General features: G+C 44.7%; 3 protein-coding genes across 4 annotated transcripts; 2 read left to right on the top strand and 1 right to left on the bottom strand.

Annotated features, from left to right (window-relative positions):
* Positions 1-1563: 1563 nt before the first annotated feature.
* On the top strand, positions 1564-3652 carry LOC129601460 (BTB/POZ domain-containing protein 3-like). Its single transcript, XM_055500272.1, has 10 exons — positions 1564-1628; positions 1727-1849; positions 1943-2102; positions 2186-2370; positions 2469-2607; positions 2796-2892; positions 2978-3080; positions 3172-3329; positions 3416-3480; positions 3554-3652. The coding sequence occupies exons 1-10, from the start codon at positions 1564-1566 to the stop codon at positions 3650-3652; spliced, it is 1194 nt and encodes a 397-aa protein (XP_055356247.1).
* A 1533-nt stretch (positions 3653-5185) lies between these two features.
* LOC129601458 (BTB/POZ domain-containing protein 3-like) lies at positions 5186-8808 on the bottom strand. Its single transcript, XM_055500269.1, has 6 exons — positions 8674-8808; positions 8454-8567; positions 7011-7173; positions 6751-6933; positions 5793-5927; positions 5186-5724 (listed from the first exon to the last, which is right to left on the bottom strand). Exons 1-4 carry the CDS (start codon positions 8727-8729, stop codon positions 6793-6795), a joined length of 474 nt encoding a protein of 157 aa, XP_055356244.1. The 5' UTR covers positions 8730-8808; the 3' UTR covers positions 5186-5724; positions 5793-5927; positions 6751-6792.
* A 2204-nt stretch (positions 8809-11012) lies between these two features.
* Positions 11013-14043, top strand: LOC129601452 (uncharacterized). Of its 2 annotated transcripts, XR_008692231.1 has the most exons (5): positions 11013-11642; positions 11723-12162; positions 12331-12976; positions 13077-13272; positions 13348-14043. XR_008692231.1 is itself a non-coding variant. In XM_055500263.1 (4 exons), the coding sequence occupies exons 2-4, from the start codon at positions 12600-12602 to the stop codon at positions 13348-13350; spliced, it is 576 nt and encodes a 191-aa protein (XP_055356238.1). In that variant the 5' UTR covers positions 11017-12162; positions 12331-12599; the 3' UTR covers positions 13351-14043. The 2 variants fall into 2 exon arrangements, 1 of the variants encoding a protein (XP_055356238.1); XM_055500263.1 differs by having other exon boundaries at positions 11017-12162.
* The last annotated feature ends 9671 nt before the right edge of the window (positions 14044-23714 follow it).

Raw genomic sequence — 23714 nt, forward strand, 5'->3', positions numbered from 1 at the left:
ATGGGCAACAGATTTTATTGTTGTTTCGTGCTACTGGTGGCCGCCGTATGGAGGCAGTGTATAGGATGAAGGATGGTGGGATTCATCTTATCGATGTAGCTGGTCAAGAGCGGAGAGCGAGGATCGAAGAGATTCGTTTCAAATTCGATCAAGTCGAAGCGTGGAGAAAAGCGAATGAGATCGACGACGGAAACATACAGGAAGTGGCTGCCTGACGACGTTCACTGCATGCGACTTATCTTATGTGACCTGCTAATTTTCGTTATACGCTTTCCCAAATATATTATCCGAATTATTAGTAATAGGAATGACGTTTGGCTCTATGTTATTTTGAACGGATATTTATAAATTCGGTTTCTGTAATAAGAAGGGTCATGGTGTAGTGCATTTGCTCAGTGATATGTGCTGAAGTGCAAACGAATATGTGCGAAATCAATACGTTCTGTCTCCCTAAAACTTTGCTTATTTTTATATGGACCGGAAGTAGAGTCGCACCTCTTACCTTATCGTACTCGATCGAGCTTATGAATGCGCGCTTTTACCTTATCGTACTCGATCGAGCTCTGTTTGTATTTTTTTTGCCATAGCTGCTACCGGTATAGTAACTGAAAAGGCTCGTAACGTTCTGTACAAAAATCAATCAAAGGCTACGCTCCAGTTCTTAAGTCCCGCTATGGCACATGCGTTTAATTAAGCAAACTTAATAATACAATGTTGATGCGGGCAATAAAGAATTCACTGTTTCTTGTCATCACAACCTGGGAGGTTTCTCCCAAGGGCGTTTGCACCGCCTACGAAAATCCTGCGTGATTTGGGAATTTGTAGGTATGCGCTCGACAGTAGCAGCATGGAATAGGGATATAACTTTTACAGTGGTCGAGTTTCATTGCGTTCAAGTGGAGCGTACAGTAGATTCAGGCATCACGAAGCTGCGCTCTAAGTATGAAGTCTAGCATAACGGTTAGCCGGAAAAACATTTTGTAGTGGAAGTTGCGAGCAGCTTAACAAAACGTCTCACCGCACCGAAGTGTTTTCGAAAGCATCCGTTAGAACATCGGGAATGTCGATGGTAGTTGAACATTTCTATGGTAAACTCCAGTAAACATGGTGTAGGTTTGCTGACTGCCGGTGCCTCAACTTAATACAGCCCGCCGCCATGGGGTGAGGGGCAAATGACAGTGCCCGGCGCACGTGAAGACCTGTAGCGCCAACAGCAAGAGGATTGCGGAAACCAAAAAGTGCCTGTGTGCTTGATCAAATTTGTTTTTGAAATATGGTCTCATAGTGTTGGTGTTCTAGCTGTTAACAGTCAGTTCAGATACTTATTTTGAATTCTGACTGGTTATATTGCTGTTTGCGAGCTCCTTGACTGTTCTGCAGCCTCTGCCGATGACTTTGAAGTGCGTATTGTCACTGTAATCACTTGATCCAAATTTTCACAATCTGCAGTTTGCTGTTGCAGCCGTAATGTCTCTACGTTCCTTAAATTCCTCGGACGCGAAAACTTGCACCGGGATGGCGAAATTTGGCATCGGCGTTGCGCATCTTTTAATCTGTGAAGACATGAGTGACGTGCAGTTCGCAGTGGGTCGGGATTATGGAGCCCAGAAAACGTTTCCTGCCCACAAGTGAGCCTGCTCCATCTGCGACTGCAGTTCGCTGTATTCTAAATATCCATAATTCGTTTTGCCTCTACTTAGTAGTCAGTTTTATGATGTGATTGCAGGGTGATCATGGGTGTCCGCAGCGCTGTATTCCATACGATGTTCTATGGTAGTCTGCCCGATAACTGCAAAACTCCCATCGACATTCCAGATGTTCCTCCCGACGCCTTCGAGAATATGCTTAGGTGCGTGAAATGGGATTTGTCTGTCGTGTGGCAATTTGTTGTCTTCATAGTGACAATTGTACACAATAACAGTGCAAAATGAATTTTGTACAGCTACATCTACACCGATGCCGTGAAGGATTTCACCCTGGACAACGTTTTCCATACGCTGAAGTGCGCTGACAAGTATGACTTGCCATTGCTGGTAGCTCAGTGCACTGAATTCGTCATGGGCAAGCTCAACGTCAACAACTGCCTGGCGATTATTGATAATGTAAGTGAGACGCAGAGACTGCACTCTGTTGAAGTGTATGTTACCGTGCTTATTGAATTACCTCGTGTTTTCGAATCTTCTAGGCGATGCACTATGCCGGCGCTGCACCGAGCATCCTGGAACAGTGTTTACGCCTGGTTGACGAATCAGCGAAAACTGTCTGGGAAGCGAAGCACTTTAGTAAAATCGGAGAAGAGGCACTGCGCATCATCCTGCAACGGGATACTCTGACAGCAAACGAACACACCATTTTATCCTCTGTTAACATGTAAACGAATTTCGACATCCCTTGTGTAATGACATAGAATGCCGAGCCTGCTCGTTGTACCCGTGGCTTTTAATCTTTTATCAGTCGCTTTCTGTCAGGTGGGCTATGGTCATGTGCTTACGAAGGAAGCTCAAAAACACTTCAGCTGCTAATCGACGTGAAGTGTTGGGCCAGGCGTTGTTTCTCATCCGATTTCCGCTTCTGACCCATGCCCAGCTGTTAGATGGACCCATCGCGGTACGGTTCTCAATAGATACGGCATATTTATAGATCAGTAAGATTATAGTCCACTTTTGATGAGATTTAGAGCCTGTTCTTTTGACGGCCTATCCGCCATGCGTGGGCGGACGCGGTGTACTTCATAAAATGTTGTGCAGTAAGTTAGATAAGCTGCTTACGGCAACGCATTATCGTGTTTTACTCAGAACGGTTTGCTGCTGCAATCCGAAGGAATGGACATCTTCCGCTACAAGCACGCTACGATCAAACCGGAGTTGCCGTTCTCAACGAAGCCCCGACAAAGTTGGCGCGTTAATGCTTTCTTTGAAGACTAAGATCATGCTGAGGCTATAAACTTAATTTTATTTACTACTCCGTCTACTCGTAGATATACGCGCTAAGGCCGTGATTAACTATACGGTTCCCGATGTGAGGAAGCTTAAGGAGAAGGCTATGTTCAGCGAGCCAGTAACAGTCAGGAAGCTGCTTTGGTATGGCGATTGTTGTAGCGGAAATAAAGAGCTGATAATGCGGTTGGTTGAAGTTGATAATTTGATATCAAAGCTATCCATAATTGTGCAGGAGCGTCCAAGTTAACCACAACACTAAAGAGGGTTTTCCGGCACTTAGCCTTTTTCTGGTGTGTGATGGCTATCCGGAATCCGAACCTTGGTCGTGTCAAATTAATGCAGAACTTCGCCTGCTGCCATGGACAACAGGAACTGCAGCTGTTAATAGACGTATGCATGTTTATGCAGTAAAGCGATTATTGCAGCCTCATATAATCCAATTATGAGTTTAACAAGGATGTCTTTATATTCTGCAGAAATTTCTCGATTGTTCGATAAGGATACGAACAGCTGGGGTTGGTCAGAATATATCTCTATGGAGGTGAGGGCTTGTCTGCTGGTGCTGGGAAATGTTTGGTTAACTTCTTCCCCCGATAAATTATTTTTATTTTCAGAATTTACTGAACCCGGCGCGGGGCTACGTTAATCCGAGTGACTTCTCCTTGAAACTGCAAGTCGAGCTGTCCGCTAATCTTCCTACTGGAATTGAGTGAATGAATGTGGAAATGATAAGGTTGACGCAAAGGGATAAACCAAAGATAGCGTTTAGAAATGGTGGGTACAAACTCTTGAATAGCGGAATTCTTCCTTCATCAATAGACTATTTTTCTACTGATTTTTTGCTGTAAAGGGAGCATCTTGAACTGTTTAACCAGAAATTTAATCTGTTAGAGAAGCTTACACGATACAATGTGCAGGTAGATGATAATAGATGGAACTTGCCAAATCTTTAACGATCTTTCTGTTGGGATACATACCAGTACATTGGAAAAGTTTCTTAATAATAGCGGTAGGTGGCAACGTGTTCCTACTTCTCACAGTACACGCCCAAAAAGTGCCAGATTGACGCTGTCACAATCCTCAGCTGCATAAGCCTAAGAAACCTGCCATGTACAAAAAGATACAACACTACGCCGCAAAGTGGGATATGGCCCATGTCATGTTATGAAAACGTTCATTCTACAGACATCTCTAAAACAGTTGTCAGAGAGAGTTGTGATGGATTTGGCCTAAAACGATGTCGAACCAACGGTCGGCCAGCCACTACAAATCGCGCTTCTCGTCCCACTTCGTCGTTGGGAAGATGTTCCCCGCGTGTTATACCTGTTACTGTCACGTCAGACTCATCGGTATTGATAGATTTTCCAGTTCGATATTTTTGCCTTAAACTTACTGCCGTGAGGGTTTTTGTTTGCGCGCTGTACTTGCGGAATTACCGCTGAAAGCTGGATACTAACCAGTGAGCTGCATGTGTATTGTATAGAGCTTCAGCATTCTCATTCTCTGTGGGGCGCTGTATAACTGTAGATGTCTTATTTTCACGCTGAGTCCAAAATACGGAAATAGGCGGTCCATACCAAAATAATATTACAGCCAGGGGCACTGGCGATATTCCTACAGAACGGAAGTGCTGAGATAATCCTGTGCGTACTTGTGCACAAAAGTCGTGCGGCTCGGTGGTCAGCAGCTATTAAGTCACTCAAGCAATAAACATGCAACATGTACGTGTAAGCATAACCTGGTAAGTTAATCGTTACAGTAGTCCATAATGTGAAAGACTTACTCAAATACAACATAGGCGAAGAAGTCAGTCCATTTGACAGAGAAGGCGCGCGCCGACACGCTTTTATAAGTTGCCGTTGTCTGGCAAAACTCGGCACGCAAAAGTAATCACGAATCGTCTAATGATTGGTGGATAAGCGTAGTCCCTGTAGAGCCTTCTTCCGGCTCAACGAAAACAGCGAGAAGATTTAGACTGGATTAAAATGTTTAGAAAACTTTTAAATTTTTTACTCAACAACTTGTAAGTTCGTAACTATGTCAACAATTAACAAAATCATCCATGGCAAAAACTGCAAATGCCCATCTTCGACAGAGGTATTCAGAGAGCGTACTGATAGAACCATTCTGCGTAAAATTCATAAATCAGGGCATACTGTTATCAGTCTTACAGTTACAGCAAACTGAGCAAAGTAGTCCAAAAACATGCAACAAAACACTGGAGTGCTAAATACGACTAATCGCGTCAGCTCAAGCCAAACCAGCGGCATCCAGCGGGCGCTTCCTCGTGGAAACGAAGAGAGGGCACCGGGAAATCATCGGCATCACTAGCTGATTTCCAGTAGCTGGCATACGCAGGGTCCAAAAATATCTCACTGAATTCAACGCGGCGTTGAGTGCCCGCCACGGTGATGGCATGCTGGCCATTCTCCGCTCGGACGTACCATGCTTGTTTGTAACTGCCTACATTCCCGTGCATGATGGGTCGATAAGCGACTAGGTAGTCGGTTGCGCGAACGATATGCTTCGGGTTCTGTCTCACCAGTTCTTCTCCGCCAGCTTCCAGGCAGACGGCCATGGAACCCCGTACTCCGATCACCCTTGCACCGGGACACCAGTACTGCCAATAATTCACGAACACCTCCTCGTTGTGCTTGAACGCCACGCCATCAACGCGGATAATCGGCGGCTGTCGGGGTTGTGCCAGAAACTGGAGCGGGCGTTTTGTAGTGGCATGTCTTTGCAGGTAGATATCCTTTAATTCGGATGACTCCAGCAGACCACTCTACACCGATAAGCTCATTTACAGCACAATTGAGTCCATTTCCCGATTTTTGGATAAGGTTGTCTTACGTCAGTCGGGCCGTCAGCCAATTGGATGTCGGTCATGAGCGGAAATCGAATTAGGTACAACAGTCTCCCAGAATTTGGCGCCGGTTGGTGGCCGATGGCTCTCGGTTGCTCCGGGCGCAGGCAGCTGTTGCCCACCTAGACACAAATTCAACACTGAGGCGAGTGTGATAAATCTTCCCTTATTTGCAGTTAAACAGTTTTGAGGGTCGAGTTCAAGAGGAATATTCTCAAGATAACATCTCCTGTGGTCATTCCTACATTTCACATTTTTTTTCGATTTCTCTCGCCATATACGAGTATTACTGCTTATGGGAAGTGTGCCGGTACTGTACATGGTACCAAATTCGTGGATACTTCAAAAAGTATGAAAGAAAACCTTCCCTTTCGCACACCTTCAAACACTTTTTCGCAATGTTTTATGACATTTTACAGCCAAATGATGTGAACATATCGGCGGGAAACCGTTCGTGCGCGTTACAACCGGTGGGGGAGTCATAAATGGAAGAAATTCCCGAAATTCCGAAAATTAGTACGCATGAAGGTGTACCAGAAGTCCAGTTATCAACCGATGTTCATCAGGATTTGCATTGAAACGCACAACAGAATCAAGATCGCTGTTTCACCGAACCAGCTCTTCATCCTTTCTTTCAAATTTCAAAATAATTTTTACAAGTTCAAAATTACATGTGCGGGGGAAAACAAAATTTCCCGTACTGTATGAGTAAACTAAAGGCCCCATGCGAAGTACATCACAATCAGGTGCGCATGGGGCGCAATTATTGGCTTCCTGAGAGACAACTGGTGAAACCGGTTTTATCATTTAATCAAAGTGGACGTTGGCTTAATTAACCATTAAGAAGAATTTTGTCAGCTCATTTACTGCTCCTGTGGTGTGATAGATCAAAAATAAAGTTTTAAAGGCCGTCTGAAAACTACCGCACAACACGTGCCCACTTACCGATCCATTGCCAAGTAAATACTGTTCTCCTCGGCCAAGAGGCTATCCTGCCAGTATCATGCGCAGCGTGGTGAGCGGCAGTTCGTTGAATTGTTCTGACTTGAGAATTTTCTCGCAGTGAACGTCCACATAGTGCCAGCAATTCTCAAGTACACTGTCGCCAGCGAAGGCCAGGGTGAGCGCCTGTACAAGTGCAATCATACACGGTCACTGATATGTTTCATTTTACATGCCACCATAAAGTCCCTTTGAAAACGTACCTTCTCCAAATGTCGTAAGCAGTTTTGGTCGCTGGCATGCAGATCCCGGAGGATAGAGTCGAGGCAATGGCCAGCGAGCGGCGGTAAATCGTACTGTTCGGCGCATTTCATCGTTGCCAAGGCATCCTCCACTGTCACGTCGATCTCATCGGTGTATATATATCTATCAAAGGCAGATACAACATCAACAACTGATAAGAGATTTTACATTAAAAATCCGGGAAAGCCAATATACTGTAATAACAGGCTCCCCCTCCCTCCCCGAAATTCAAGCTCCTCGGTAACTGGAGCCTCCCGTACAGGAGACTGGAAATTTATTAGCCCCCTCTCCCCCCTCCCAAACAGACGCCCATGGGCTTCAGTTAAAAAATGGTAAAATAAAATTTATTAAAAATTTAGGTTCGTACATACGGTAATCTTATAGTAAGGCTCACTTAAAATTCAAATGCCTACACTTATGTACAAGTACAAACATCGCCAAAAACATCTGCAACAACAGTGGTACAGTGTTGCAGTTTTTGAACTTTAGGAAATTTTGGTGATCAAAGTGAAGCGCTCACATGTCAGCTAAGGTATCTATTTGTATCAAAATTATGTCTTATTCGTTCCAAATTTTACCTCGTGCCAAGAAAGATTTAGTGCGAAACATGGACGCACCCCTGTAATACAGACCCATGCTCGTAATTGGAGCCCCCTCCGAGAAGAATTCCAAATATATTTTATCAATCAGAACTTATAATTCGATAACTGCGGTATGTAGATGCCAGTAATATGTTACCAAATACACGCACGCAGGCAAATTTTGTAGTTGTGGACCGAACAACTACTGTACTCGTATTTAATTATTATAATGTCAGTTGACGTTAATGCCAATCAGCCAATAGGTACTGTAGCGGCGTTAACAAGTTAGACCACAGAGTTGGTTTACCGGAAAAATGCACACTGAATATACCCACGCTGAACGGGCAAAATTCACGACGCAGAAATTCGGAGTTCCTTAGGCACCATTCATGTTTTGGAGTAACTGAACATTTTATAACTAATTAATAATATCTAAAATTAAAAATTAGTTAAAAACTGTACTACAGAAGGCTAAAAGTAATGCATACAAATTAGAGCTCTGATTTTACCATGTACGTTTGTTGTGGTTTTTGGGGTGCCCCTGCGCTGGGGGGGGACGGTTTTTGGTTTAGCATTCGAAGGCAGAAAGTGGCGTTTTTTGATGATACAAAAAATATTGGTGGAAAAATAATAGTCGGAATTAAGCAAACATCTGCTATTTGAAGATCGGTAAATTTAAAATGCGATTCAAGCCGTGAATTATGCGCGTGCAGCGTGGGTATAACAGTGCGCATTTTTACGGTAAACCAACTCTGTGGTCTAACTTGTTAACGCCGCTACAGTATATATGTATAAAAATTAATTGTATATGCACGTACACACCTGAGCATGTTTTCGAAAGCCTCAGGAAAAATATCGGGAACGTCGATAGTATCGGTATCCTTATTTTCGCAGAATATTTCGTAGAAGACATCGCTACTGCTGATCAACACGCACCTGTCAGAATGTAGACCGTTATCATCGGCGTTATGTTCAGAACTTCAGACTGCCAGCTTGAGAACCACAAGGGTAACAGTATGCGTCCTTTGCGTCGTATACTCACTTGAGTGCTCGGAAGGTTCTCTTGGCCGACGTTTCGGCCAACGGTGAACTGTACATCACTTAGCTCCTCCTTTCGTAATAACCGTTTCATCCGCTTATCCACGCCCTCAATCTTGCCGCGTTGTCGTTGTCGTCGCGGTTCAGGTTCTGCAACTTCTGGCGACCCTGGCTCGCTGTCACTTGGTTGTGACTCACTGTCGTCACTGCCAGTGTCAGATGCAACCTGCACGCATCGTGATCGTAAACTCTTCATCTTGTAGTGGGATTTGAATTCAAAAGTTCAGACTTCATATCAGATCGTAGTAATAGAAACGGTTGTGATAATTCTTTTCTGGTTTGGAAAAGAACGAAGAGCTACTGCATGATTTCAGGTCGATTGCTGACTCATGACGTTTTATGCACTATGCACCAACGAAGCATAACATTTGTGCAGACCGCTTTCTTTGGGGGGTTGGTATCTGTAATCAACGAGCACCGGAACGATCTCCCGTGACTGCAGCTGCGAATATCCGCCTGTTTATTGTCTGCTGGGTGACCGCAAACATGCACGCCCTCCGGGTGGTATGTTATTTATAAAATCTGGCTCTACATACTAGCTGTGGACCTGTGGTGTAAAGTGGAGACTGCGTCCGTCTGCATGTACTACTTTCGATTTAGCGAATTAAACGCACTTCTTACTAGAAAGTAATATTTCGCCCTGCTCCAGAGTTTAAATTATACACATTGCATTTCTCCTCTCTTTGGAGAATGATGGTATCTTGTGTACAGATAATCTCTGCCAAGGCTCGAAAGCAGTCCTGCGGTCGTTTTTGTCCGCGCCTCCGCGGCAATATACGGCGGCGGCAATTTTTTCCCGATTTGTCAAGAAGCGCCTAGGCGCCTTCTCGCACGTGCGTGCCGTAACCCTCAAATGCTACTGAGATAAAGTTCTTTCGCGGCAGAAACTATATGTATTTGGTCGGCTCCCCTCTCTCGACCACTTCTACGCCGTCTCTAGTATTTAATAAATTCATATTAAACCTACACTCTGTAGCTTTAAGTATACAAATGACTTTCTTTTTTTAGTCGGTCCGATATTGGCAGAAACGCACCTTTGCTGGGTTGTAGCTTCTACATAGCTAGGTAGGTATAAAAACGCGAATTACATACTTCAAAAAATTATTTAGCTGCATTGTTAATGCAATCGTAGGGCTATTCATATGCACTACGATGCAGTTCCGTAGTTCTGTTAATGCGTGAAGCCGTGAACCCTATTTCAGCTGTAGCGCTTAGTTGCACGACTATTCAAATACGACTTTTCAGTCCACTTTTTCAGTATTTGGAAAGTGAAACAGAGGCATCTCGTAAATTCCGGACTTTAACCATTTGTGACATGCCCGATGTGAGTACCTCCAAACATTGCTGCTTGCTCCAGCATATTCCACTTATTGAATTTCCAGTAATACAGTTTTCCGGAACTTCTCTCCATCATCAAGACCCAGAATGACAACGAATTACACAGTAACTCCTGCAAACAAAGGCGGGGAATAACACAAAAAATTATCCAGCATTTTATGTCATTCTTGCCTCTATTTGTACAATTCCTTGTACACGTACATTTCCTTTGTACACGTACATCACTTTCACTCTCGGACCCTCGGTGTATCTCACACGAGCCGTATACCATGCGTGGATGATGCTGCTCCCACAAACCATCGATCGATTATCCTCACAACGCGCAGTCGGCACAACGTAAACGATTTTTCCGTTTTAAGCGAGCACATTTACGCAATCACGTGCGCCCTAAGTAAACCGCAGTTTGAGATGCCATTTTATTCTTATCGTTGCCTACCTGTTTTGGAAAACCTCGAAATATAATTGTCTTACTAGTTAGATACTTAGATGTAACTACCATAACTACGGAAATGACCAGTCCTGGCCCAACAGCGCATTCGACGAAAGCACGCATCGAACGCTGGATCCACAAGCCATGGAAATCGCTTTCGCTCATTCGACAACGCAGCAAAGACGCTTTTCAACCAGACTATGTTGTCGATGCTAAGAAAAATCCATTCAACGCTGTCAAACTCCCCGTTGATCCTAGTTCTATCGCCGACGACGGCAACTGCCGACAAATCCTGGGGAAAAATCTGCAACCAGTTGTACACGAATGCGCCACAGGACAGTGTATTTTGGGATATTTGTGCGATGTGGACTGGCCAGGACGACGCGTTCTGGTGGATTTCTCTTGTTACAACTGCCCACCCTGTTGGCTGCCCGCTGAAAAGGTACAGCGGCATAGTGCAACACAAACCAGGGATCTTTGCCTCGGAACCCCGGTTGAAGCTGCGTTGCGGCCAAACTCCGACCAACCTTACGTTTTCCAGCCGGCGCGCATCATCTTTCCTGACGGTTCTGGTGACGTGTGGGAGTAGGATCACACGCCGGAGTGTACGTACGGATGCTGACTGTCCGCCTTCCACCTGCAACATAACAGATAATCTAGTCAATCTCTACTGTGATTTGCTGTTCTCTTTTACTAGCGGTGTATATGATGTCATAACGCAGAGTCTATATAAGTTCTTGTTGTCACTAATATCGGCATCAGTAGTCTGAGATTTACTTCTGAGACTGCTTTCTAATTACGATTTCCATGCGTTGTGAACTGTGATGTGAATTGGATAAAGAGACAGCAATACTTGTTCCTTCTGATGTACATGATCGCTCCCGGATTATTGCATAGAATACAGGTTTGCTCGTGACACAATCGTCCTCGCTCTTGCCGATCCACACAGGACTCGCGACCGGATGTCGTTGTTGGAGTGTTCCTGAGGGATTCCTGATTCTCTTGTTCCTGAGTCTTCGTGTTTCCACCATAAGGATCTGTTACAGTTTGAGATAGAGTTGCCTGCCGATTGAGCATTACAGGCGTGGAAGAGTAAAGATTGTTCATGGAGCCTTAACCGGCGTGAACGCTTATACACGACACTGGTAAGTCGGGTCCAATCTGTGTAGAAGCGGCACTACAGGGCGATGAGAATCCCGTTCATAAATTTGTCCATCCAATCCAGCTGCGCTTTGTGCGGATGTATCCTCGGTTTCACCGGAAAACCGATGAAACACTTTCCATTCTCGGATACTGTCGCCAGCTGCAGAAACAGACGGCTCCTCTCGATTTTGGACAGGATGCGAAACATATTGATCTGCAGCGTCTGCTATGGGCTTTAACCGAAATTCCGGGGATGAAAGCAGTGCGTATATGGCTTGACACCCAGTGCGTTTATTGCGTCTATACGAACGGTCAACCGGAAATTTTTGGTGAGGAGCATTTGAAAGATTTGGTTCGAAAATCGTCCCGGTTTGATGAAATTGCGACCGGAAAACTTTTGAAAGTCGATAAGACGGACGCCAACCGAGGCCGTTCCGCGTCCCTGGGAATGCTGCCATGTGAAATGCAGAAGTGGATCGTGCTGGAAATTGAAGACATCCACAGTGTCGTTAACGCTCAAAAGTAAGCTTTGGAAACGAGACGAGCGGCTGCTCGAATTTCATCGAGCCATGCTGATTTAAGATGTGCAGTTTGAAAGGGAACGTAAGATCATCTGTGTAGCTATGATAAAAACAGCAAATATAATTTTCAAGGCTCATGCAAGTACATAATAATTATTGTTTATGGCAGAGTTTGCAAACTCTGGCACGATTTTCTAAGCGGTCGCTGCCGCAATCACCACGTCGCTATCGACCTGACCAGTTTACTGCCCGATGGTCCACGTGACCAGGAGCGAAAATATAGCCGCACTCATCTGCTGAACGTCCTGGACAATGCCGTGACACGAGCCACTATATCGTTGACGCTAATGAACGGGAATCTGAGCCCTGAGCTGGACCTGTATGTCTCTCGGTTCCTTTCGATCAAGGTCACGCGTTTACCGCTGATCTTCCTGAAGAATGTGCGCTGCTTTTCGCGTCCTAGCACAGAACCACGAGAAGCAGCGACTTGAGTGGGCCAACCTCCGCTATTTGATGCAGGCTTGCCAAGTACTGCATTTGCGTGACGTCTTCGTTCCCGCCCTCTTCGGCCCCATCGCCGGGTTGTGGAGCGCGCCGGCCGATGTCCGGCAGGAAATCCATGTTGTCGTGAAGAAAGCCGCGCTGCACTGCGGTCTTAGTGAAACTGATCGGTTACGATGTTATTTGAAGGTATTAAGCGCTGCGTGCCCCGAATTTACCGCCGGTGACTGGGAAGACATCAACGAAGCCTGCCAAGAGATGCTCACGTGTGCCAAACATTCGTTCAGCAGCCGGCTAATCCTCATGCTACAGTTGTAAGTACCATTCGGTCCGGTTGCAGAAAAGCTGAAGAGCACTAAAGCGGTGTTCTACGTATGAATACATAAGATTACATAAACGAGCTGGTGTTTTCAGGTTGAATGAACCGATAACCGGGCAGTCACAGCCGCCACTATCCCGACTCGCCGCCCATGCCTTCCGCTACTCGTACTGCCATTGCGAAGAGAAGCACCACAGTTCTGACAGGCCCTATCCTGCCCGTTCGGTGTTACGTGATGACAGCCACCTCTGGGAATGGGATGCAGAAGCACAAATCAGCATCATATTTCTGGTAACTTAAGAATAATTGTTTTGGGAGGATGTTAAGGTTGATTGGCTTAGATATTATAAGGGAATCTATTTGTAGTGAGTCTAGTGACCACCCAATTTTCACCTGCTCGCATTCTTGCGCATACCGCACCTACCGTGTAACGGAGACACCGCCATGCGTCACCGTCAAGGTCAGTCAGCGGTCGACGGCATCAGATTACATCATATGACAATATCCTTACGTCACTTCCTGTCATACTGCTGTCATCCAGTACAGTCACCACCGAAGCCCCACCCCATCCCAGCCGGCCATCCTCATATATAAGGAGGCCTTCCGGCCGCCAGTCAGTCAGTCCGCTCTTCACCATCAGTCTAGCCTCTAGCATTAGCATTGTAGTAGTGGGCAGGTATTTCACTGAACAAAGGTCACGGTCTACAGGTGTTGTGTTCCGTTCATATGTACACATAGGTACACATAGGTACAGGTCATCGTTGACCAAACACACACACTTAGGGGAGCACTACGGGAAGACTCAATCTTGCGACAAACGCGCTGGATTTCGGTCGGACGCCGCAGCGGAGGACCGCGTCGACGGATGCAATAAGCTGCAGAAGATAATATGTCGGCATTGCAAACATGCCGCACGACGTGGAATCGCCCGCTAGAATTTTGCACGCGGTGCAGGCAGCCGAATTTACAACTCAAGTGCCTGCCTAAGAGCTGTTTAACCAACGGTCAAGATGAATAGCGTGCAACTGTTGTAAATCTGACTGATGTAAATTATGATACTTTACAATAATTGTTTTCAAAGGATGCTACGGTTGGTCCGCTTAGATATTTATTAGGCGAAAGCAATTCTGTACGTCGCTGCGCCGTATTTTTGAGAAAATGAGATAACAATAATAAAGGCGCCGGTGGAAAAAAGTGATTCTTAGGCGTACCAATTTCAGCTGGTTACACTTTTTTTACAGAATCGGAGATGCTTATTATGTATACTAGTATACGATATTAGCGTATCTCCAGTCAGAGAGATTATTGCAACGGAAAATAATATCGTAATATCGTCCTATATTGCTAAAGGCAGCGAGAGGTTAATACTGTAATACGGTTTTGGCGACTAGCTGGACACAGTTTAGATAGTTTGTGCCACACTGCAGAAGCAAACGTAAAAAAGTGCAGATATCTATATAATGAGAAGATCACAGCTTGACAAGTGCTTGCTTGTTAGCGTTCTGTCCGCCTTAAGGAACGACCGTCCATGGAAAATGGAATTCCACGGATGGAATCCAATTTCCAAATCCGCGCTCCATGCGACCGGCTCGGATTTGGAAAATGGAAAATAGGAAATCCGTGGAATTCCAGTTTTTGCTTGGAATTCCCGATTCCTGTATTTGGAATTCCAAGTGCCCAGAAATGTCGAGTAAAAATTAAAACTGAAAACTTTTGTGTTTTCAACCGGTAACTGCAATTTTTCTGTTTGAAAAATGGCCGTCCCTATTCTGGCGCTTGCCCGGTAAAGAAAACAACGCGCCAAAGATATTGAAAAACGCCAGATTGCAACATGGGTACGCATGCATGACTCGTACAGTATCAGCGACAAGTTACTGTACTGTACCAGTGTCCATTTAACCGCACTACATCAACGCCATGTTTGTACTCAGTAAACTAAGCAGAAAACAAACAAGGATAAAATTACGCAGTACGCATTATCTTATTCAACAGGACAATCCAATGAAATTATCTGTTCGAAAAGGTACATGTATTGTCGTCTGTCACATATATCAAGAAGACTTCTTTTTTTGACCTATTCCACAAGAAAGAAGTAAACGAAAAGGGTCAGTTTGGGCGGCTACGTAAAATAAGTACAGTCTGTATTTGGACTGTCCTCTTGCCTCTTGAATAAGATATACTGTATCTGTATTATACTGTAGACCGGCGGTATCTGTACTATACTCTAGTAGTATAATATTACTGCCTTTTTTTAGGAAAAACAGATAGTTCTGTGTCCCTTAACTCTGTCTGGAGGCTTGAATGAAGTTTTAAGTGATGAATGCGCAGTATTTAAGCACGTGACGATAACTGAAATAGTGTTTTGTTAATAGTTATGTAATTAGACGGCTAAAAACGGTATTCCAACGAAAACTATAGAAATCCTTGGATTTACGGAAATCCATTTGGATTTCCGTAAATCCACGGATTCCATGGAATTCCATGGCAATTTCCTTTCCAAATCCTTTCCACGGGCTCTCGCCCGTGGATTTGTCCTCCTTAGTCCGCCTCTATTTGTGCACCTTCCTTGTGCACTCTATCTCCGACACTCCGAATGTCCCTCAAGTCCGCCTAGCTGCAGGGTGAACGGAAGCATTCTGGTGTGTTGGTACAATTCATATCCTTCATACTTTATTAAACGCCCCACTAAAACACAAATCACAAACCCAGAAACACAAGAGAGAACAGCAAATGCGGCTGCTAAGAAAAGATGTCTTCTTTATCCAGCTCGGGAGAGTTTTCATTACACAGACTGCTTATTTCCCTCTGTGTTTGCATACTCCATCACTGCCGAAAGAACTCCCTGTTATCCAGTGGAGGCGGCAGTATTAGTTTCCGTCTTTGCCAAGAAGCTTCTTGATACCTTCTCCCCACCGGCGGTAAATGCTTCTTGAACAAAGGTGTATCACGGCAGAAGTTTATAATTGGGTGTTCTCATCACAGACACTTCTCCGGCGGCGCCCCGACATTTAACAGTCAACACAGTCAACATGCGGTCGATGCGGCTAAGGTATTCACGCAGGCAAGTCATGCAACGACCAGCGGTTTACCGCGGTCCCAGGGAACGAGTCTCATGACATCCAGTCTCTTCTGATCATTAACTGACAAACCATTCGGTTCCTTCCTGCAAAAGAAACCGGCTGTCTGCGGGCGAATTCTGGGCTTGTAGCGTCCTGCTTAGGAAATGCCAGCTGAAAGCCCAAATGCGTATGATTTATCATTTATGCAATTACGACTGTTATCCAACAGACAGTCCAAACATGCGACCGGTAGCGGGCGCGTCCAGAATCCAGATTTCGGTACCGATACCGCGCCACGACCGCTGCACCACTGCGGCGAGCAGCCAGGCTTGAAAATGCCCAGCCCCGAGTAAAACGTTTTTTTAAAAAAATATGAAAGTTGAATGTAAACCTACCGTGAGTTGAGCGGATTTGGTGTTCAAATATCTGAACGCATCACGTAAAACGCACGTAGTTTTCCCATGCGGATTTGCTCGTGTTTTACTGGCGTAGTCGATGTGTCCCCAAAGTTTTGGGTGATAAAAACTGTTTTTCTGTATAACGTAGTGCGAAGAAGGACTCGGTACCAGAATCTAGCTATCGGATATAGGTGACGGTTTATGGTCGGTGAGAGTCTGGGACGAGAGTCCGGCGGAATCAAAGTTATCCGGAATATAGATATACACCAACGTATAGGATGAAGGATGGTGGCGCAGGTGCCTCAAGTTGTGATACTTCTAGTAAAATACATTATGACTTATGACTTACCTTTACCAGATTAAAAAGACAGATGCTGCTCTGCACGGCACTTGATTTCTTTATCATGAGTGGAATCGAATTTTCGGACTGGCAAAGCTGGCGAACTCTGACGTGCACTAGCCATCCATACGATGGCCCTGGTTACGTCCATGAGCGTTCTCCTCAAGGTTGGTTGTTTTTTTCAGTGTTTAAATGAGTCATTTTATTTAGTGTACAGAGTACAGCGCGCAGGCATTTTGTTATGAGTAGTGGTTACTGCCAAATAAAAATGATATATACTCGTAAGTTGACCTGTATTCCTGTGAAAATCAATTTTATATCTAGCTTCATTTATGATTTTAAGAAAATCCCCAAGCTGAAAGTTATTAATGACGAAAATTTATGGACTTCCGAGAGAATGTTTGGACTTCCGGCGCTTGAAGTAATCACAACCGCCCGGTGTGACCGCGCAATGCAGTTTTATCTTGCAATTCCCGTTTTTTTCCTTTTCGATTCTTCCCACAAAAAGTGTTTTTTCTGTTTCCTTTTGTTAAAAGATTAAAATGAATCCTCACTGCTTATTCTTAAATTGAAATTTGCCGACTAATGCCGAACGGCGCGAGATCAGCCTATCTGTCTCCACGTCACATTGGAAAATGCAACGCAGTCGAACCTGGAATAGTGCGAGTGTTAATGCCTACCGGCTATTGTTTCGTATATTACGACTGCACGATTGACATTTGCGCTGAGTACTCGCTGTAACAGGAACCGAAATAATCGTAATTTAACAATTTAATAATTGATAACTGCAGCCGTCGGTACTTTAACTGTGACCATACCGATACCGCAGAGGAAGGCTTGCTATCCGATCAATCGTAACGTAGATAAAAATGCAGATATATTTTGTTATAGCCTTCTTGGTGGATACATAATTCCGAACTAGTGCGAGTGAATGAGTTCTCAGTTCTATCACAAATTACGGTATGCACGTTTCACTATATTATTTCCTGTAGAGTAACTTCTAGTGTTTCTGGAACAACCTTTTGCTACGAGAATACTGCAGTCACGAAATGCTTAAGCAAGGTTTTCTGCTTTCGAAGAAAAGTTATTGTGGGGCTTTTCATCTTTATCACTTGTTCTCGTATCAATAAAGTGTGCAAAGCAATACCTATTACCTGACTTCTAACTCAATTTACTGCATTTGCACCATACGGTGAGTAAACAATCACTGAGAATTCAATAACACCAACTAGCAAAGAAGAACTTTCTGTGACAGTTGTCAAATAATTTTGAATTTAACTGGAGCATTACAAACCAGGCTCAGTCCCTAAACATATAATATCCTTGGACCAAGCCGCTTCCGATTGCGGCCCCGACCTCCGCTCCCAACAAAGCACCCGGAAGATTTCCGGCGATACCACCAACAATCATGCCCACATGGCCGCCCGCAACACTGCCGGCAAAGGTCATCTGCGGCTCCTCGGTTCGTTGCAGCCAGCTCGCCCCCTGTCCTCGCACGATGCCGCGTTTGCGTCGATTGGACCCTGTTGTGGGTCTGGTCTCCGTAAAAAGGATGCCCCTTAAGACGCCCGTTTGGAAGGATTCCACCATGGTATGGCATTCGGTTGGGAACAGGGATGGTGCTCGCTGCAGGAGGTGCAGAAGATCCGCGGTGTTGTTGACGGCATGACATTCCTGGAGCAAGGGCAGGAGGCTGGATCGGCACGGCACGCTGGGATAACCGGCTAATAGAGCCCTCTCCAAACTACCAGCACTGGCGGGAACACCGGGCGCTTCGTTGATTTGGCCAGATCCAAAATCAGCAAGGGCCAGGAGAACGACACCCACAAAGGTCAGAACTTTGCAAACACCCATTACTACTACTACACATGAAAGTGTACAGTTTAAGCTTTCGGTACATTAAGAGGTCAATCAAGTCGGTAATTATACTGTGAGATGGAAAGGTTCTGGAAGCGGTCTTATATACTGACGTGTACTGGCGTCCCTTAGTACACATCGGTACTACTTTACTACTTCTACCCCTACTACTAAGGCTTAGGCTTTACTACAACTTCTACGCGAGTCATGACCGCGACTCCGAGTATCGACTTCTCAGAAATCCCCAGCAGAGAACTTTGACCGCGACTTGCCATTTCGACTTGACCGCGCTTCGGTCAACGAGCTCAACCTATTGTTCTAGTGTATTAGCTGACCTCTTGTTCTCATTAGTCCACGTGTAGAGATGCAGCGGTGTGATTAGTCCACGTGTCCTTAGATGTCTTGTATTGGTTAGATTCTAAATCCCTATTGTTCTCAGACCCGTACCTGCGCGTACGAAGAGCCAGCACTTGCGGTGCCCAGGGCTATATAAGGCGCTCGTCGCCCATTGTAATGTCAAGAGTTGTAATCCCAACAAAAGTAGAGTCTTGTTACTCGATCTGATTAACTTCAGGCTTTTGCTCTGGTCTTCTCTTTCCAAGTGAGGCTGTTCAAACTGACCTCTGGGTGACCTTTCACCTATTGTCAGGGGTCATTCCTCTACTTCGTCGACGTGCATTATCATCTTCGGATAGTCTCGTGACGTAACAGGTTACCCACTTGATCCCACTTGTTTGCCGTGACCTTTCGGTCTCTTCGATCTTCATGCCCTGTAGCGCCAGGTTGATGGATTTCTCATACGCTTCAGCTACCATCTAGCGTCGGACAGGTAACGTATAACTTCACGCATCTCTTGTGTTTTCCTTTCGTGTCTTCTCTTTCAGCAGGCTTCCGGGTTCCGGATCCTCCTCTTCATCCTTGCATATCATCTCATACTTGTACATCAACATCCTTAACCTTTCGCTCCATGAAATACATAAGAAGTTGAGATAAGAATCGGTGGGGGCCCATGTCGTGCAATATAGAAACAGAAAGGAAAGACGTTGTGTGCGATGGTGAAATTGCACTTCCCAACCACGACCAGTCGGAAATAGAGCTACTCTTATCTCAACTTCTTTAGTAGCTTTAGCCAGCTCGGAGGAAAAATAATGCACATACAGACTGTAGTAACAACCAACGAAACTGCGGATTCTCAAAAGGATCTTTTTTTGCACCGAACCTGGCTGCCATCATGTTTTTCAAATAGTGAAATGCAATTCGAAAATGCTGTAAACCATTCTAAAATGTGGGGACAATGGTGGAAATCTAATTAGCTATAAAAGCCATCTTCATGTCAATCTGCGTTTTAATGCACAATTTGAATATCGTGTTCATAAGGATACTTTTGGCACACCCTTATGCGTTTTAAACCAAATTTTAGATTTCATCCGTGACTCTCCAATCGGATGTTGCGCGCACTAAGCGGTTTTCACGCTCATGTATGTACAAATCTTTTGGCTATAGAATAATATCATTAAACAATGCGAAAAACTTTTTGGGAGTGCGCTGAAATGCAAGTTTTCGTACATGTATACGAATAATTGATTCCATGTTCCTGTGCCGGCGTTTCCTTGATTTAGTTCGTATTTTTTTTAATAGTTTCGTTACGGCAGCAGGTAGTCCAAAAACCTTCTGTTTTTTGACGTTCATATATACAGTAGCATGGGATTTGAAACCTCGCATTTAAAGTGATAATGTTTTATTTTCACGAAGTACACCAACTGAGTACCTCGGTTTTAAAGTATAGAACTATAAGTACACGTACACAATTGTTCTTCAAACTCGAGGTATTCTTCAAAGGCACGAATGCACAGTGGCACACATACTCCCTATCTGTACAGTGTACACTATCAACCGGAGATCGCTCCCTGGGCGTGCTGTTAATTAGGATACATCGATTGTGGTTCTTGATCAAGGGCAAAGTAGAGGATACTTCAGTATCGATGTTGTTGTTCTTATGCATGAAGTCAGAATGAACTGAGTGTTGCCCATATATGACCAGTTGTGACGTACTGAATGATTGAATCTAATGATCATTTTAATGCTGATGAACATGTGATATGGCCGGATATTCTGTACAAACAATCATTTCAACGGAGAAGCCATCCGACAAAAAAATTGATACATTGATATGGCGTCTATTTATAAGTTGTTGGTGAAAGAATGTTGCGGCTTTGTTAGGGTTCTTGGGGTGGATCGACTTTGTGAGGGTGATCACCTGGATATGCCAGTAAATAGTTTGTCCTTGTGAAGTAATTAGTGTGCTCCGGGCTATCAAAATAAAGCGGCATTTTTTGGTTGGTTGAAATACACCGGGTTTCCGGATATCAGGAGAATAAGATAGAATGATCGCGTATCCTTCGTGTATTACATTTTGTCGGCAAATCTGGCAGGACACAATTAGATTTGATTGATACTTTGTGATAACCTTACCAGTTTAAACATGTCAATAGTTATGTCAAACCGAACCGGATAGGCGCTATATTGTAAGTGTGCGGCTCAAACAGCATTTCAGACTTTCAGTCCAGCGGTTGCTAAAAGAAGCAATACGGCTATATAGCCGTATTCAAAATATATTTTGAGTATTTTATCTTGTAAAGGAAGCGGGAGAGTGAGTGGAGACTCAATTTGCTTTTTTGATGCTTACAAATGAAACAGCACCTACAACCACTGTTTTTTTGGCTATTGCCTGTTACGTATGTAGTTCCATATTAAGACCCTGTCCTATTTTATCTGCGTGACATACAGTTGGTATTGAATTATTAAACGAGCGAAAATGTGTGTTTGGTATATTCAGCCTTCGTTGACGTTCCACAAGCAAGCGATTCAGATTTTTAAACAAATGCCATAAGTCCCTGGAATGGCGTTTACAAGATTTAATTATAACTGTTTATTGTACAAAAATGTCTGTCTATGTTAGCGCAATAAGCGTAAATAACAATGCTACATTGATTCACAATTTCACATACTCGCAAGCAAATTATTAACGCTGATTATGTACAGTATACACACTATACATGTATTACTGAGGGGAGAAATTGTACACTTCCGGTAGTTAAACGATGACATCAATTAGAAATCATAGCACAAATTCTGCGTCTGTACAAATATTTAATACTACAGGCATCTCATAGTATTTACGCAGAGGACTGCAGGTAGCTTAACTGTAAATTAATCAGCAAGCATTCGTGTACAGTTATTTCTATGGTTTTTAGCATTTATTAAAAAAAACAATAAGCTCGTTTCTATCATATTCGTAATTCCGCAATAACAATCACCTATACCGGAAAATACGCACCGGAAAAATGGACAAAATAAATAAAACCGATGGAACTGCAAGAAATTTTGTATGTTTTTCTCTAAGTATCGTATGAAAGCAGGAAAGCCAGCCAGCCAATCAGCAGCAGCAGTATATCTGTGCGAAGTATAGCAGTTACTAAGGAAAACACCAGCTTGTATGTCAGATAATGTGCATTCATCCTTGAAACGGTAGCCGGCATTTGTATTTTTTGCCAGAAGGCACCAAAAGCGTGCTAAAGTGGCGATTGTCATCCTTCTTAATAGTCGATCCGGCAAGTCTTTATCATCGTCCATCAGCGTCAATTAGCGGGATTCCCCAGAAAAGCCACCAGCGTCTGTCGGGTCAGTTGGAAATTAGCAGCATAATCTCCGCTGGGCATTCCGGCACCACTGCATCGTCTGCCGGGAAACCGTTCTTCAGCATGGCGATGACCGCTTCCACGCCCTCAACCCGCCTGCCTCGTGCTGACACATCCACCGGATTTTCCTCCTTGTCCGCCATACGGGGAGGTAGGGATTTTGCATTTCCTCCGGTGCATTCAGTTTCAAGCGCGTATACTCCACAGTCTTATACTCAGCATAATTCGGCAGATTACCTTGATGCGGCAAATTAATCGTTATCCCGCTGGTGTACATCTTCGACGCGTCAAATTCATGCGACCCAAAAAACTGGAACAGAATCCGGTGCGGATAATCCGCGCTGAGTTTCAGGATCAGCGCCCGGCTGAACGCACACCACAGCTTTTCTTCGGCGTTCTTGGCGCCAGCACTGCGAGTCAGGGCGACGTTCAGCAGCAGAATCCCGTTGTTGGCCAACCGCAACAGATCAAAGTCATCGCCCCGGCCAGCGGCGTTTCAGCTGCTTCCTGTAATAATCCAGGCAGGTGCAGACGTTGGGCGTGCCCTGTCCCGTCCACTGCGGATTGTGAAAAAGCGCCGAATGCAGAGTCCGGTAGAGCTTTTTCGCTGTGTCGTTGCCGCGTTTGTCCTCGTTGGCATGTGGCCCCACAGGGTGCGGGTGTGGTTGGAGTTGAAGATGTGGTAGTAGGCGGGCAGCGGCGGCGACAGTCTCCGGCTATTCCGCGGCTTTCGTACTGTTCGTCCGGTGTGGCTGGTTCCTTGAGGGAAAAGATGGCGGTGACATAGTGCTGGGCAGACACGCCGTCCAGCGGAACATGTCGTTCTACCGCGGGCTTAGTTTGACACCCAATTGGCAGGATTCCAAGGGTCTGTAACTGCGGTGCAGATATTTCATAGTGTCCTCCAGACAGGTATACAGTAGTTCACGTCGTTGACCACGACGTCAAAAAGCAGATCCCAGATAAATGTCCACTACGCTACGACAGTCTCCTTCACTAATTTTAAGAACAGAGTTTCGGAAAGAGCCATGAAGTGTATTCTAAAGTTAATGAAAGGTCGCAGTAATATACTTATTGATTACTTCGCTATAGTGTGAAATACTATAAAGGTCACGGTTTGTACTTAAACATCCTCTCGCATCGCTAAACTGAAGGCAGCTATGCCATGAACTCCACAAAGTCGCGATTCTTATAAGGAATAAGCGGAGGGAATGAAGTGCCAACGCGCCCACGCCGTCCGTGAACACGGACTGCAATGGAAAGAGTTCGTCTAAATAACATGAGTTATGCCAATTTTCCCGCTTCAGCTTGAGATATATGGAGGTTGTTTTGGATTACATCGTGAGCTTCATTAGGATACCAGCAAAGCATGTTGTCTGGC

The sequence above is a fragment of the Paramacrobiotus metropolitanus genome, unplaced genomic scaffold (assembly GCF_019649055.1).
Source record: "Paramacrobiotus metropolitanus isolate TYO unplaced genomic scaffold, Prichtersi_v1.0 Parri_scaffold0000237, whole genome shotgun sequence".
In the NCBI taxonomy this organism is placed as follows: Eukaryota; Metazoa; Tardigrada; class Eutardigrada; order Parachela; family Macrobiotidae; genus Paramacrobiotus; species Paramacrobiotus metropolitanus.